This window comes from Mytilus edulis, chromosome 5 (genome assembly GCF_963676685.1).
Source record: "Mytilus edulis chromosome 5, xbMytEdul2.2, whole genome shotgun sequence".
Classification (NCBI taxonomy): Eukaryota; Metazoa; Mollusca; class Bivalvia; order Mytilida; family Mytilidae; genus Mytilus; species Mytilus edulis.
Genome location: NC_092348.1, coordinates 15,764,851 through 15,783,370, shown reverse-complemented (window position 1 = coordinate 15,783,370; position 18,520 = coordinate 15,764,851). Strand labels below are relative to the sequence as shown.

Genomic DNA, 18,520 nt, shown 5'->3' with positions numbered 1-18,520 from the left:
TGAACAGAAGAAATTTCCTCTATTCATCATGCAAAGGTTTCATTCTTACTGAACGAAAAAGAGCTACATCACAAGTCTGTATATATATTGGAGAAAATGTATTTATGCATCTATTGTCAAGTGCATAATCTCTCAAACATTTTGGAAAATCAACAGGCAGTGTAAAAAGAAAATTGCTAATGTATATATAACTGTAGCGGATTATGAAGATGTGAAAAAATGTCACCAAAGCTCCGAGAGGGCGATCTATATTTGGAAGACTTTTTTTTTTTTTTACATTAGACCGATGTTAATGTTTGCCCATGACAACGCTGGTATCTTAAAAAAAGATCATTGCAATGAAGGTTGGAATTTCTACTCCTTAAATATTAAAATTGCAACCATATTGCCTTGCAGTACCAAGTTTCCTTGTTCAGGCATTTTCTGTATCTCGGAAAGGAATACTTAGTAGTTTGTATGTGGTGATACATTTTCTCGGTGATGCATATTTTCATAGAAGGATCATGGTCCAGTCGTTTAGATCAATGTTTGGTCTATGATTGAATGCAATTTCTTGAGAACAACTCTTGGTGTTTCATGTTCTTTTTACCAGTCACATGGATAAACTACTTGTGCACATTTAATTGTAATGACTTATTGAGCAACAGAGCTAGAGGTTGACTTAAGTCGCGAGTCACATATTTAAATAGTCTTGGACTAAGTCACTTATGATTCCGGCCGGGATCTGTTACCATAGATACGTCTAAAAAAAACAGGTGTTGCATGGCGTTACTTAAATGAACACGTGAAACATTTGTGGAAGAGTCGTCAACGCTCGAATTTTCACAATATCAATAAATAAAGGAATGTGCCTTGTCTTTATTATCAGCTTAGTAGGGTATCATTCAGTAGGATACGGGTTAGTGTGTACATATTGAAGGTAGCCCAGCCAGTTAGTTGCGCATATTTTCTACCAATTCTTGATGTAATTTATCTGAGTTTATTTAATTTTTTTTCAATGAACAGGATGTTTGCATATTTAATCAATTGACAAATGCATTTCAATTTTGATAAAGTGTACCCAAGCTTGTCACCCTCAAGATAGTCACCTTATTTATCATTGTCTTCCAGTTCCTTGTCATTATCGCCGGCACGTTTATTGGCATCACTCTTGTGGTCGTCGGTCTGTTTATTATCATTCTTTTTCATATCGTTGGCTTGTTTGTCATCATTTCCATAGACGTCGACATGTTTATTGCCATAAATGTTATCACCTTCATTCAGGTCATGGTCATTTTCGCCGGCCTGTTTATTGTGAACATTTTGATAATCGCGATCGTCGACCTGTTTATTGCCATTACTTTCATCGTCGCCAGCCTGTTTATTATCTTTATTTTCTTGATCATCGGCTTGTTTGTCATCCTTTTCATGATTGTCGACCTGTTTATTGTCATCGTCGACTTGTTTGCCATCCTTAACATGGACGTCGACTTGTCTATTGTCATTACTTTCATCGTCGACAGCCTGTTTACTGTCTTTGTTTTCTTGATCGTCGAATTGTTTGTCACCATTTTCATGATCGTGGGCCTGTTTGTCATCTTTTTCTTGATCGCCGGCCTGTTTATTGTTACCATTTTCTTCATCGTCGGCATGTGTGTTGTTATTTTCTTGATCGTCGGTTTGTTTGTCATCTTTTTCTTGATCGCCGGCCTGTTTATTGTTACGACTTTCTTCATCATCGGCATGTGTGTTATCATTTTCTTGATTGTCGGTTTGTTTGTCATCTTTTTCTTGATCGCCGGCCTGTTTATTGTTACCATTTTCTTCATCGTCGGCATGTGTGTTATCATTTTCTTGATCGTCGGTTTGTTTGTCATCTTTTTCTTGATCGCCGGCCTGTTTATTGTTACCATTTTCTTCATCGTCGTCATGTGTGTTATCCTTTTCTTGATCGTCGGTTTGTTTGTCATCTTTTTCTTGATCGCCGGCCTGTTTATTGTTACCCTTTTCTTCATCGTCGGCATGTTTGTTATCATTTTCTTGATCGTCGATTTGTTTGTCATCTTTCTCTTGATCGTCGGCCTGTTTATTGTTATCATTTTTATCTTTAAATGTTGTAATGTCTGAATTTTCGTCCTCTACAGTTTGTTCAATTTCCCATAAAACTTGTTCATATTCACTTTTGACGAACTTTTGAACACATATTCTGCCTGTGAAACCAGCAAACAAGAACATGTTGGTGAATCCCTGAGGAGCAATCAAATAACATTTTGACTTTTCCTCATCATGCTCATTATCTATCGGAATAATTTTCCACGTGCCATTCCCCGCACTAGGATCACCACTTAATCCCTCCACCCACATTCCATTGCTCAGCGCCCTAACATGATACTCAGTGTGTCTATGGGAATTAATATGAAAATAATTTCCGACAATACTTGCACGTTTGAATGTAAAACGGGTTTTCTTCTGAGCGACAGATTTGGTATATGTCCATCTAACAAACTTGAGTCCTGGGAGTTTATTTTTTGCCATATACATCTTTGAGTTTTTATACATGACTGGTTTTATATGATATACGCCTTCGCACAAAAAATTCAAATCATCCATTTTCATTTTATGCTCTTCTAAGAATTGTCGTATTATCTTGTGTTCGAACAAGTTTCCAGAATAATGGATAATAGCAGTTTCTCTCGATGGCCGTACCAAAAATTTTAACAATTCCTTGTTTTCTTCTTGCTGCTCTTCAATAACAGCTTTCACTCCTTTAATAAGACTTGGTGAATTATTTGAAAATTTCAGTAATGCATAGATATGCCACAATATTCCTCTCTTCATCGTGTCGAGACAACAGTAAACGTGAATATAACGAACAATCTTTTCAAATTCTGATGTTCTGCAGCTACAATATTTTTCATATTCCTCGTCTCTCAGCTCCTTGATACGCTTTGCCAATTTTCCCATTGTTGCAAATCCGTCACCGATGGGAACCATTGCGCATACAGCACTTACTTCGTGGGTTTCAAGTTTTTTGTCGCCCATAGCACATACTAATTTGGCATATTTTGTCAATGTGCATTTTATTCCTTCGCATTCGTTCAGCATTTCGTTATCTGATTGTTCTTTAAGCATCTCCCTCAGTGTTGTTTCTAGATTTGGACCATTCGTCTGCCTGTTGAATAATGCCATGCCAGCAACAATAACAAAATACAAGACGGAAAAAAGCGGATGAACAGTGGACAACTGTTGGAAAATGGACGACGCATTTTGAAATAATTGCACACCTACAGCAACATTTAAATCATTTTTCTTCAAACTGGGCAGCAATGAAACAAATGAAACAATACTTGACCGCAGTTCCTCTGAATCGGTATCGCTCAGTTTGTCCAATTCAACGAAAACAGACTGAAGAGCTTTCTGTAATTCATCGTCAATTGGTAGTATTTCAAGAATAATCTGCAGTTCCTGATATAGTCCTAAATATTTAAAAAAAAGTAATTTAACTCTATATCTACGTGTAATCCTTTTAATCAAAGTAAATATATAATGAAAAAATTGAAGAAGAAAACTGTCTTAAATGTGTGGTAGTAATTAATAATTCACGTCCTAGGTCCTAGTCTTTTGGATATATGGCTCAATATCTTTAATTGTTTTTACATAGGCGGTAATGGTAACGTTTTTTCCTGTAGCTCAGTCCATATCGTAAACTTGGATATGTATGATAGCTCGTTTCTGTGACATTTTCACGAAGTGAGATTACTTTTTCCGTAAATCAGCAAACCCCGAACATCCTTATGTGATGCGGCTCCTTGTGGTAAAATATCCCCTTTTTAACACAATAAGTTCTTTGAAAATTTAATACTTTGAACACATTCAATAGCTCCATAGTTTTTACACATTTATTCTATGTTCCTCTACTTTCCTAATCACCACAAACAATTAAGTTCAGTCATTTGTTAAAAATAGAAACATGTCCAATATCACTACACAGAGATTTTTTCTTTACACGTTACTTTTGAGTTCCTTATTTCGAGGCGCATTATGAATGTTGTCCCATATGACACCCCATATATCATATATATATATATATATATAAAGAAGAAGTGGTATGAATGCCAATGAGACACCTCTGCACAAGATAACAAATGACACAGAAATTAACAGCTATAGGTCACCGTACGGCCTTCAACAATGAGCCAAGCCCATAAAGGCCACATAATCGGCTATAAAAGGCCCCGAAATCAAAAATGTTAATCAATCCAAACAAGAAAACTAACGGCCTAATTTATGCATAAAAAATGAACGAAAAACAAATAAGTAACACAGCAACAAACAACAACCCCTGAATTACAGGCTCCTGTTTTGGAACAGGCACATACATACAGACTATGGCGGGGTTAGACATGTTAGCGGGATCCTAACCGTCAGAGTGGACGTGAATGTGTAATTGTACATCCCAACAAAAGACTATAGGTACAGATCTGAGAGTACTTGCAGTTACTGACAGCTACATGTAGTTCAAAGCCAATGCCAACTATTAATAAAATCACGCTTGTAAGGCTAAAATATCAATCAGTACACATCTAACATCCAATAGATTTAGTATAAAGACGTCATAAACAATCAAAGAAAAACATAACAGGATAATAAGATACACAATTCGACAGCTTTTAGATCCATGACAGTGCCGATGTATATAACAATAATATTTAGTTTGCTTTTAACTTACTGGTGATAAGATCAATATTAATACCAATAAAAACAATATTCAAAGATCTAATGACAGTGAATTGGTAACCTTGTAGACTAAGTTTATTTAAAGGATCGATAATTTTACTAGTATCGTTTCTAAATTCCAAGGCATGGTAAACAACATCTCCGTAAAAATGAGGATGTGCTATTCCATTTGAAATAAGTTTTCTACAGGTACAACCGAACTTTAGGACCAAATCTTTATATCTATGGAAGAATTTAGTAAAAGTTTAAAGTAATTTGTAATAACGAAATTCCTGACTTAATAATTTACCAGTAATACATAGGTTACGTTCGTTAAAATCTAAAACGTCACATCAGACACGGGCATACACTACAAACCAGTAAAAGTCTGAAATCTGTACTCGACTGTACTAATTTTTACTCGACCAGTCTGAATTTGTCTGAAATTTACTTGATAATACTCAACTGTAGTTTGAACCATACTTAACAGTCTGAACTTTTACTAGACCCGTGCTTAACCATTTTTTACGAGTTTGAACCATGCTCGACCTAGTCTGAACCATACTCGACCTAGTCTGAATCATACTTGACCAAGACTTAACCAACCTACACCTATTCTTTGAATCTGTCAACTAAATGTTATCAATTTCGGTAATATTTAAAAAGAAATTAATTTGAACAACAACTAGAATTTAGAATTGTATTCAATATAGTATTGAAATTAAAATTTCATAATAATCAATCATAATATAACTTCAACACAATATTCACCAAAACTTACATAATTATTTATATCAAGTTTAAAATATGAAATTTTAATAAAACAAGCTGATCAAATAATCTCAAAAATGAATCGTGACTGATATTTTCAATGTTATTCAAATTATTGTGAATTTTTCAGAGGTATTTTATGGTAACTAGACTATTTTCACCATTAACTTAAGCGTAGACTAGTATAGATTTATTGTGTCAGTTGAGTTTAGTTAATAATGCAGTGAATATTGTTTTTATTATTAATAAATAAAAATATAATGTATATATATATAAGTACTTCTGAGTCAGTGACAACTCTACAACAGATGTATCCATCGGATCGCCATCAATGATGGTGATACATGGCTGTGTACATAATGTATATATAACTCGTCTAAACATCAACCCAACAATGTTAGATCTGTAAATTTGCTTTCGCAAATTTTTGGTTCTTCCCTCGCCGGGATTCGAACCCATGCTACTGTGATATCGTGACACCAAATCGCCTGCACTGCAGCCGTCCCGCTAGACCACACGACCACCTGGGCTCTCATAAAAAGAGCTTTCGCTGGCCGTGTGTTACCTTTCCTCGTCAGTTTTAATCTAGCGGCGTACTACAGTACATGATATATTTGAGAGCCCATGTGGTCGTGTGGTCTAGCGGGACGGCTGCAGTGCAGGCGATTTGGTGTCACGATAACACAGTAGGCTTCATTGTTTTACATGCATATATGAATTGCTCGTTTGTACAATTTCCTGGGGAATTGTTCATAATGTACAAATTGTAAAACAATGCATGCCCAGTTCAACAGACAATTGTACAACTGGGCATGCTCAGTACTACAAAATCATTTGACAAAACATACCTCCCTATTTCCTTAAACTCGTGTATTACTTATCTAGTATATTCAATGTCTCCACTTTAACGTAAATAATTGAAACTAGGAAAAAAGGTAAATTGTCAACTTTTGTCTCTTGTAGATTTTAAGAAGGCATATGATATAATTGACAGGTCACTATTGTTAACAAATTAACAGATTTAGGTATAAGTACAAAGTTTATGTGTGTTTGCAAGCCATTTATTCAAATATAGAATGCTATGTTCGTGTGAACGGAAATACTACTGATTGGTTCAGTATAAATACTGGTTTAAAACAAGGATGTGTTTTATCCACAGCCATGTTTAATGTTTTCATTAATAACTTAATTGATGATATAAAAGCATTAAATATTGGTATAGACATTGACGAGGGTGGTAAAGGGTTATTTTCGTGCAACGTGATCGGCGTTTTTTATTTCACGTTCAACGTGTATTTACTTTTTTATTTGACGTTCAGTCGTGAAAGACGGGTGCCTCGTTCAAGGTGTTATGCTTATTTAATTTTACGTGCATCGTGATTTTCAAAGTCTTATTTAGCGTGCTCGGTATTTTTCAAATAAAATTCAAACACTTGGCAGGGATTGTCAAGAAATACTTTTTTAAAAGCCGTAAACCAATTATTTCACTAAATTGGGAATAACATGTAAAACAAAGAGTTAATATATACAAGAAGACAGTGACTAAGTCACAAAAGGTTCAAATGAAAGTATTTATTTTTCGTGTAACGTTCATAACACAAATTATTTCACGTTCAACGTGAAATTATGTCTTATTTCACGTTTTTTTCGTGCAAGCACAGCCCCCCCCCCCCCCCCCCCCCCCACCCACCTTTTACCACCCTCATTGACGGCGAAAGGATTGCTATTTTATTATATGCAGATGATCTTGTTTTATTGTCCGACAATACAGAAGATATGCAGAAATTGATTAATGTATTAGGTGTATGGTGTAATGATAATTGTTTAAAAGTTAATTTAAATAAATCAAAAATCATGCATTTTACAAATCCCTCTGTGATAAGATAAGATTTTGTTTTAATATAAATAGTAAAGTCATTGATTATGTTTCTAGCTATCAATGTTTAGGATTAGTATTAAATGAATTTTTAGATTATAAAGTTATGGCAAAGACAGTTGCAAAGTCAGCAAGTTGGGCATTAGGCCTTCTCATAGTAAAATATAAAGCACATGGTGGCTTCCAACACAATATTTTCACCAAATTGTTTGACACTTTAGTTTGGTCAGTCATCAATCACGGCTCAGCTATTTGGGGTACAAGTGTGTGCTCCTGCATCTCAGCAGTTCAGAACCGAGCCATGAGATTTTATATGGGAGTTGGAAAGTATACCCCCAATGATGCTGTTTCGGGTGACATGGGTTGGAAGCCTTCATATGTTAAGCAGTGGTCTAACATTGTAAGACACTGGGGAAGATGTACAAAAAAGGTTAAAGACAGGATAAATTATAAAGTATTTAAATGGTCAATTACAAAAAGTAGTTATAAAATTAAAAATTGGAGTTATAAAGTTAGAAATGTTGAAACTTTACAATATGGACAGATTTTGTAATGTAGATGATTATATACTGGCATTTTTGCGCCTGTCCCAAGTCAGGAGCCTCTGGCCTTTGTTAGTCTTGTATTATTTTAACTTTTTGTACAATTTGGAGTTTAGTATGGGGTTCATTATCACTGAACCAGTATATATTTGTTTAGGGGACAGCTGAAGGACGCCTCCGGGTGCGAGAATTTCTCGTTGCATTGAAGACCTGTTGGTGATCTTCTGCTGTTGTCTGTCGGGTTGTTGTCTCTTTGGCACATTCCCCATTTCCATTCTCAATTTTATGGATAAAGATATAATTCATCAGTCAGAAGTTAATATTTTTGATAATTATTAAACAGAATGGAGTACAAGGCTTGATTCTTATGGTCAAGGAAATAAGTTGAGAACTTGTAAATTGTTTAAATTTTCATACTCTACTGAACAATATTTGTTGCAAAATATACCTATTCGATATTGACAATTTGTTTTTAACTTTGTCAGATGATGAAAAATTTATATTTTTGTTCAAAAATGAAAAGGTTTGTAGTTCTGTTGCTAAAACCTGCCATAATATTTTATTGCGACGAAATAGTATCTTATACTGTTAAAAATCATTGTTATTTTTATAATGAACATGTTTCAGGTTTTATCCTTGAATGTGCATGGTGATATTGCACTTTAATGTTTTGTGTAAATAACAAAACTATGTTTTAATTCTGTTGTTTTATAATTGTATATAACAGTCTCTCATAGTTCTTTAAAGAATGGCACATACATGCATTCTATATTTGTATATTGTGTACTTGATATTATATTGTGTTTATATATGTATGTGGTGAGACTTTAATAAACTATTGAATCTGTATATTCAAAAGGCCTTGTTATTTAATTAAACAGAAAGTTGAAATTTACATTTACAATTACAGTCTTAATAAAGTAAAAAATTGGAACTGTAGAGTGCATACAAAGTTTTAAAGTGATAGAACTTGATCTTTATCAGTATTGTAATATTAATTTGTATTTTGAGCAAGTCTGTTATTAAAGATATTGAAAACTAACTATTTATTGTGTAACAAAATAAATGGCATTCAAATTTACTTGCTAATGAAAGCAGTAAACTGCGTACTTACAGGTTGTTTAAATCAAATTACTGTACAGAAAAATATTTAAGTATTACTATGCCCGGTAAATATAGAAATGCATAAATAAATTATGCTAAATTTAGAGCAGGTGTTGCTCCGATTAAAATTGAAACTGTCAGATATAAAGGTATAGATGAAAGGTTTTATTTTAATTGTAGAAAAAATGATTTGAATATAATTGAAGATGTAAACATGTTTTATTAGAAAGCCCAGAATATGCAAACTTGCGAACGATAATCTTTAAAAGTGCATGTAATATAGAAAGTACTTTTAGTAATTTAAGTAATGAGGAAAAGTTTTTATTTTTATTTCATGATGATATTGTTTGCTTTTTTACAGCCAAAATCTACCTTGAAGTGCTTTTTAAGAGAAAGTGTATTTTTATACTCGTAATAAGTGTATATGTTGTGTACAAGTTATCATTTTGTACAAATTATAATTTGTACAAAAATATTGTACAAATTATAATTTGTATTTTGACTTTGTACAAATTGTAATTTGTACAAAAAGTGCTTGTACAAATTACAATTTGTACAAAAATGGACAAAAATTCACTTATAACTTGTACAATTATTTATCATATGGATTTTGGTGAAAAAAGCATTGATACACATTATTGAAATGCTATTAAATGACCACACAGTACACCTAAGTTACAAAATCAAAAATTTGTTCTTTATCATTCGTTTGAGCAGTTGATCTAGTGATTTATGGAATCAGGTATTTCAAACCATCTTTTGACTCTCAAATCGATGACGACCTGTTTTACTGGCATTTTAACTGCTTCACATAGCGAACGTTGAAGCTCAAGAACCGTAAGTGAATAAACATGTGTATTTCACTGCTTCAGTTGGATTTTTAGACAAATAAATATCCAAGAAAGAAAGCGAGATTAAACACCCCATTTGGTTAAGGAATATGACTATGCTAAAGTCAGAAATATGTCAGTTGTTTTTCTGCCGATTTTTATCAATGATTTTTTTTCAACAAGGATCTTTGTTTTATAAATATCAAACTTAACGGAAATCAGTTGAGACAATCTAAACTTGAAAAAACAACATTAAACGTATGCAGAACAGACAGACAGACTTTTATTTTATAGTTGGTGTAGTATTATAAAATCATCAGACCCAATGGCATTGAACCATCAATCTTTTCACAAACAACAGTGAAGCTGAATAAGTCATATAAATCAAATCTTTTGATGTACCAATTACAAATATAAACTATTACTTGTTTAAAGAAAGATTTGATTGTTTTCATGGACTTTTTAAAATAACGAATAAGTGGCAACATATTTTTTGAGATCCTTTTCACGATCATCAAAATGCTATACACGATCTTTCACGATACAAAATATCAAATTTTACAACTATAATCGTTTTTGCAAAGTTTCTAAATAAAACAAAAATCCTCAAAATAACGATAAGAACTAATCAAGCAGTACTATTGAATGATCTTTTTGTTTAAGAAAAAGTAGTTTATGTATTAAAAATTTGTATAAAAATCCTATTTGTTTAACTTTTTTCTCTAAAAAATTTCGAAGATCAATCTGCCTTTTGTAGTTGTGTAAAACGGTGTATTTTGTTAATAAGGTTTAGTGTGTGGTCAGTTAATTACAATTCTATCGTGTGAATCAATGCATTTTTCACCAAAATTCATATTTAAAACTGTTGTACAAGTTATAAGTGAATTTTGGTCAAATTTAGTACAAATTGTAATTTGTACAGGCACGTTTTGTACAAATTATAATTTGTACAAAGTCAAAATACAAATTATAATTTGTACAATATTTTTGTACAAATTATAATTTGTACAAAATGATAACTTGTACACAACATATATAAGGTTGTTTGTTTTCATTTGTATATTAATTGTTTTTCATAGAATGGTGTTTTATGCTAAGATATATTGCAATATGTTATAGATGTAATATAAATGTATTTTAATCTGTGTTGTTACAGTCTCTCATAACTCTTTTTAGAGTAGCTCTTTTATGCCTATATTATATTGTGTTTTATATCAAATATCATATGTTTTAAAGAGGCGAGACTCTATAATAAATTATGTGTTGTTGTTGTTGTTGTTGTTGTTGTTGTTGTATAAATTATTTATTATATAAAGCAAAGTATTCCAAATTATAATAATAGATATATTTCTCATATAAGATTAATTAAACAATTTATTGATTTTGTTGGCAGTTGTTATATATGTCAGTTAAAAAGAAATTTATTTTAACAGTTAAACAAAATAGAGGTTATTTGATCCAGTATGGTTCAGACTGGTCTAGTATTGTTTTGACCTTTGGTTAAGTATGGTTTAGACTGGAAAAAAGTTCGAGTACAGGTCGAGAATGGGTTAGGACTGTTTCTGACTGATAACAATACAAAAACAAGTCTGCTATTAAAGGGGCACAATTAGTGGCACTAGGAATACCTAAAATGTGTCGATGATATTATATATTTGCATTCAGATTTAGCCAAACGACCACTTAATTAAATAGGAAAACTTTTGTTTGATAATATTATGTGGAAGTGTAGTGTAAGGAGTAGAAAAGGCAAAACTGTCAAAAGAATTTAAAAAAAGACCACCAATAGCACGTAATTTACCTAAAACATCCAAAGAATTTTTACCCTCCAAAAAAAATAATTCCACTATTTTCATATATTTTATTACAAAAGTGTGTGATAAGTTCTTTAATAGTAGTTAAGGAACTAGTTAAAAGTACTGAAAGCTTATTGTAGAGGCCGAGATGAAACGAAATTTTACTATTTTTAGATTAGTTTTATTGACATTCAAGAATTTTTTTGTATTCCTAAACGGAAGATTATATAGACAGAAGAGTTATAGTTGACAACAAAATTATTTTCATTTACCTGTGTATAATATGACGTAATTTTTTCATAGTTGATGTTTTTCTAAAATTGTTTAACATTTCACAGCGGTTTTATACTTTTACTTTAATAATCCCTTGTTTTTAATAACTATGTACTTACATTGTATCACAGATCAAATGTATTCGTTCATTGCGTGTAAATTTGTGTTACTACGTTTTTTGATTGAGTTAGGTCATTCCAATTGATATTTTATAGTATGTCTTTCTATGTTGTGATGTTATATAATTGTTTCAAAAAAGGGAGAAGGTTTGGTACCATTAAAACGTTAAATCCCGCTGCAATTGTTTGCACCTGTCCTAAGTCAGGAATCTGACGTCTGTTTATGGTGTTCATAAGTGTTTCTCGTTTTTCGTTTTTATATAGATTAAACCGATGGTTTCCCTGTTTGAATGGTTTTACACTCGTAATTTTCGGGGTCCTTTATAGCTTGCTGTTCGGTGTGAACCAAAGCTCCGTGTTGAAGGTTGTACCTTGACCTATAATGCCGTATAATTTTATAAATTGTTACTTGGATGGAGAGTTGTCTCATTTGCACTTATACCCTATCTTCCTATACATCTATGTGCCGTGAAAAATGGCGTTTTGAGAGCGCGGATATTAATATACTTGTTGGCATATCCCTGGTTGAAATTAATTAAAATAAGGTCCCAAATGCGTGTGCATGACTGATATTTTTTCCTTTATTTTACAGAATTACTTAAAATGTCAAAACTACAAGAGGACAGATAGCGGATGTGTTATTTATCTTCCGTTTCTATAGAAAAGATAAAAGAAACATTTGAGAATAAAACTGAATGGTATATAAATAGGTTACCGTGAAACATAAATTTGTTGATTTAACATTTTACCTGCTTGGGTAGATGATTTTTTTGAATTACTTTCTTCGCCAGCGAGCACTGAATTTGATGCCATATTATCTTTCCATTCGTATAGATATTTCTTCAACTAGAATCTTTAGCCTTATTATTCTAGACCTATGCCATGATTTGGTAAACATCGCAGTATACATCCGAGTTATTTATTAGCATTAACACGTATTCAAACGTTGAAACGTTCTTTAACTACGTTTATTAATTTTAAAATGAAACCAAACATAAAACGACACGGTTCATTTTTTGTATTGTTCATGCTCAATATTTGTGAAAAGTTATATCACTATTTGACATAGTGTGTCAAATGTTTTTCTTCTCGGGAACCGATGTTGCAAATGATGTAATTTAATATTAAGGGTAAAATAAGTACACTTTATGGAACCTAAAAATAGAATTGCCATACGGTAACATATAGATAAATGTTTTCAAAACTTTCTGTTGTGCAACAAAATAAGGGTTTTCTCCCTAGGAATAGATTACCTTAGCTGAAAAATATTCCGGAATTTCTGGCCTTCGATGCTTTCCACTCAGTACTTGATTTGATCTTTTATATTTGACACCCCAATCTTACAAAATGATAAATATTGTAGAAATCTATTGGGGGATTTGTTTGTTGTTGACAAAACATCCTTATCCACCTTAAATGGATAGTTGTATTATTGGCAACCATGTCACATTTCCTTATCTTATATTTTTGGATGTATTTCTCTATTGGTTGTGATGTTTACTGATTTCCATAGCCCCTCTTTTGATTTTTTTGTTTGCAGAATTAGTTGCTCAGTTTGACCGTTCTCATTAATAACCTTCTGGTTTAGTTTTATGATTCCAAGCTTCCTCTTTTTGGATCTGTCTTGTATAAGGTTTCCCGCGTTTTTATATTTTAAAAGAATAAAGGACATGCAAAATCCTACATTCTTTTGTACCCTCGAGCCTCTTTAAAGCATCGCAATTCAATTATTAATAAACACAAATATTTAATCATTCAAAAAAAGACAAGATATGTGATTCATCTGTCATTCTCAACCGTGGCAGTGTTTAAAATATATTTTTCCACATAAAGTGTGAAGATTGCTTTTATTTGAATTTCCGTGTAAATATTTATAAACTATCCAAAAGATATCCCACCAACAAATGCATGTGGCGAAAGCATATTATAGACTGCATTTTGAAACCTATCCCAAGTCAGGTGCTTCTCAGTCTTGTTTGTTTGTTTATTTTATTTTAGTTCATTTAAGTGTTATTGAGTTTAGTATGACGTCCATTTTCACTGAACTAGTACACAATTTTATTTAGGGGTTGTTGTCTCTTGACATATTCCCCATTTCCATTCTCAATTTTATTTATGTAGATTTACGATGACTTATGTTAATGTAAAGTATGTATCTGTATCTTTATCATATGTTTTTACTTGTTTGTCTTACATTTTTCTATCTTCACTGAAATATAACATGTCAATGTCCCCCATTAAACTGTCATATGTCCGTCTAAAAGTCGTAAAAATATGTCTAAAAGTGTCCACTCGATTTTGTTTTAACGAAAAAAATATGCATTCTTTTAACGGATAATATCTAAAAAGGTTAGTTAATATTTCGAAGACTGCATTACCAATTGTATTCATTAATTCAAATTAAACTTTACACCATCTTCAACTATTTACCGTTTACAAAAAAAAATATATATTTTTATTCGCTTAATTAACGTTTTCTGGATAATCAGATGGTATATATCCAACTGGCTTGTCTAGTTATACCTTAGTTTTACTTTTGATTTGACTTTACTTCTTCGAAACACTGGACGTTAAACAACCAACAATCAATCAATCCATATTGTAATACTTCATATATTTGAGTCCTAATATAGTTAAATTGGATTATTATACGCATTTAAACATGCGTAATGTGCTATGGTTTTGGGATTGGGTTTTCTTTATTAACAATAAACTTATAAATGAAAAGGTATGGAGGAGACATTCATCATGTACAATATTTACAGTAAAATAGAAGACACACATTTTTAGATACTGATGAATAAATGGAGTATACATTTTAGCCTGGAGCACATATACATGTACCAGCGTTGATAATCTTTATAAATTTACAAATTTAAAAACATTCAATAATGATTTGTTTTTTTAAGACATAACCTGTCTGTATGTAATAAGCATTTGAGCTTTTAAAATAACACAATCGGTCAAACAATTTATTTAGTTTAAAATTGTCTGGTAAATTACTAATATCACAAGCGAAAAACAACTACTAGTATGCAAAATGCTTAATGACAAAACATGTTGACAAGAAAGAGACAATAATATCGAAATATCTGAAACAAATAGGGATTTTATGATGGAATTTTATTCCTTTGCAAAACTCGTTACTAATTACTTCTTTCAGTGTGATGAGCAGAGACCTACAGAATTCGAACCAACATCTAAGATAATGGAGAGAGAATTGAAAAAGTCCGCAACTCGTCGTAGTTATAAAAATCTAGCATCAGTTTGTGTCGGATGGTTCCTGTTGGTCGTATCATTCGGATCACTGCAGGGTATTGTCAGTAGTATAAACCATGAAGATGGTCTGGGATTCTTTTCTATGGCATGTTTTTACGCGGGTGCTATTGTCTGTCCATTTGCCGCAACAATATTTAGAAGATGGAATACGAAACCAGTTTTGTGTGTTTTAACCCTTGCTCAGATACCATTGGTATTATCATATGCTATTCCCAGACTTTATACAGTTTTACCAATGGCATTTTTTGGCGGTATAGCACAGTCGGTTGCATTTTCTCTGACAGGAGCATACCTGGTTTGGGTATCTGGTATACTGAGCAATGCCAAAGGTGACACAACCAGTCGATATCTCAGTATGGCATTTGGTATTTACTACATGTCTGTTAGTTTCGCGCCTGCAATTGGAGGAATATGTTCAACGTTTATATTATCTATGAAATTTGAACAAACATACTATAAATACTTAAACTGTACAAAATCTCTAAAATCTATAATTACCGAAAACATAACCCTACCTAACATTACTATAGGGTGTGGACCCGACTTCTGTCCGTTTGAACAAGCAGACGTTTCACAATTTGAGATATCGGGTATTGTGAGATACTGTTTACTTGGATTCTATTCTTTGTGTATGGTAGCAGCGACGGTAGTGTTTTCGTTTGGAATGGAAGATAAACCTTCGACATGTCAGAAGAAAAACCAATGCAAACATAAGCTGAAATTACAAGATAAACCAGACGAAAAGTACAGAATGACTGCAGTGTTAAAATCAACAATATATGTAATGAAGCAAAGCAGATTCCTCATTGTAGCCCCTCTTGTATTTTATAATGGATTTCAGTGGGCTTTTGCTGTAGGTGATATAATGAAGGTACGTTTTTAAGTTTATTTCTCCGCTGTATTCAATGATAGATTATGTTATATATTTTAAAACTTACAAAGAAATATTCAGTCTAAAGGTGCGGTTGGGTAGGACTCAATAACATTTAGGGGGTGTAACCCCGGGTTACTAATGAAACCACCATTACAGTTTGCTTTATTTGGCATTGAAATTTAATTCCGTTGCTTGAACTTGTGTTGGTTTTTTTTTAAATGTTTTATCGTTAGTCTATTTTCAAGTGCCTTAAGTACAATATTTCGTATTGCTTGATCTTTTATAGCCTTTAGATTTTATTTGGGCCCGTTATAGCTTGCTGTTCGGTATGAGCTTAGGCTCCGCGTTGAAGACCGTACTTTGGCCTATAATGGTTTACTATTATAAATTGTGACTTGGATGGAGAGTTGTCTCATTGCCACTCATACCACATCCTCTTATATCTATTTTGTTATTTACATGGTCCAGTTTAAAAAAGGGAGTGTAAAGATATAAAAAAAAATATATAAATAAAGCGCCACAATTCTGACCGTCATTTCGCCATGTTAGGGATCCCTGCAAAGCCATGTCGTTTGTTATATTTTGGTATTTTCGGGGGTTTCTTTCTCTGTTTGGAAGATTCTATACCCCTTTTTATAGTTTGGAGAATTTATTGTTGGCAGATCTGTGCACTGTACCATATAACAATTGAATTAGTGCTTTTTGTTTGATAGGCATTTGGTGGATGTATTTTTGGTGCAGAAAAGGTTGGGATATTTATAGCAACATACCATTTTTCAACATGCCTGTCTTCAGTATGTTCGGGATTAGTCGAACCAAGAACTGGTAGAAAAGTATTGTTCATGTTCGGTATGTATATAGGGCTTGACATGATAATATTAACGGTACCAATATTTCAGCACCAGATGCACACTTCGACAATTAAAGTTTCTTCGGTGGTGTTCTGACAAGGTAAAATTATTTGAAAATAGAAACCTTTAATAAATGCTAAAGAGGGACGAAAGATACCAAAGGGACAATAACTCATAAATCGAAAATAAACTGACAACGCAATTGCTGAAAAAGACAAACAGACAACTAATTATACACAAGACACAACATAGAAAACTAAAGACTAAGCAACACGAAAACAACCATAAACTGGGGATGATCTCAGGTGCTCCGGAAGGGTAAGCAGATGATAGCAAAAAAGGCCTAAAGTACTAGCCAAACATAAAATATCATATATTGGTAGCACACTTAAAACTCATTTATTATTTGACCTGACATGAAACACCAATTTAAAAACATATTTTAATACTATTTGTGTGATTAGACGTATTTCACATTCGCCATAATCAGATTCATCTGACTTATGTCTTGTTTCAAATCTGTAACTGACCAACATATTCCATTGTATTACAGCCTGCGCTATGCACACGTCAGCGTGTATTATGATGAAGTTTTGGTCGTCGTATCCATCTTATCTAGCATATGTATTGTGTGCTATGTGGGGATTGGGAAGTGGTACATTTTTAGCACAAAGCCATGGTATGTATTTGTAATAGATAGATAGTTTATTCTCATAAAACCATGCAAGTACAAAGGTTACAGAGAAGTTAAAAAAAAAATAGTATACATAAAAATAAAAAAATGCATTAAAAATGCATAAAATTCAAAATTTCGGATGAGATAACATATAAAGAATATATATATAGACTTGTATAGTCAAATGTAAAAGCTAAAATTGTATAAAGAAATACTTTCTATAAGTATGTTAAATAAATTATGGTTGTTAAGAAGGAGTGTGCTTACTATTAATACATCTTATAAAATTGCAGAGGTTTCTTAGTGTCTTTGGTTTTTTTGAATTAAACAGTTTGTTGAATGTAAAAATGTTATGTCTTGGTATTAGTCCATTTGGAATAAATCTTCTTCTTTCATCTTGTAAAGCCGGGCAAACAAAAATATAGTGGTATTCGTCTCCGATATCTCTTTTTGTACATATTGAACATTTTCTATCACTTCTTTCAATGTTATACCATCTCCCCTTTTCTATTGGCAGTGAATGATTCGATGTTCGGAATTTACAAAGTGTATATATATCTCGGTCATTTATGATGTTGAAATAATTCTCAAATTCAAAATGTTCCTTAAAGAGCCTATATGTAATGCATTTTGATGTGTTCTGAATAGCTGAGTTCCAAATTTGTTTAAACTGGTCAATTAATCTAAGTTTGATACTTTTTGGTAACCATTTGGTGAGGTCTGTATTTTGCACATAAAATAAGTTTGAAAATCCGGCATTGTCCAATATATTTTTAATGTTCTTTATCCATAAAATATCATCATTGTTTGTGTGATATCGGTAATATACAAATT

The 18,520-nt window shown here is 32.4% G+C and overlaps 2 protein-coding genes across 2 annotated transcripts; one reads left to right on the top strand and one right to left on the bottom strand.

Moving 5' to 3' along the window:
• Positions 1-956: 956 nt before the first annotated feature.
• LOC139523077 (uncharacterized) lies at positions 957-12,959 on the bottom strand. The gene is made up of 2 exons (XM_071316837.1): positions 12,756-12,959; positions 957-3,455 (listed from the first exon to the last, which is right to left on the bottom strand). The coding sequence occupies exons 1-2, from the start codon at positions 12,817-12,819 to the stop codon at positions 1,090-1,092; spliced, it is 2,430 nt and encodes an 809-aa protein (XP_071172938.1). The 5' UTR covers positions 12,820-12,959; the 3' UTR covers positions 957-1,089.
• A 2,162-nt stretch (positions 12,960-15,121) lies between these two features.
• Positions 15,122-16,168, top strand: LOC139524953 (UNC93-like protein). The gene has a single exon (XM_071320128.1). It carries the CDS (start codon positions 15,122-15,124, stop codon positions 16,166-16,168), a length of 1,047 nt encoding a protein of 348 aa, XP_071176229.1.
• The last annotated feature ends 2,352 nt before the right edge of the window (positions 16,169-18,520 follow it).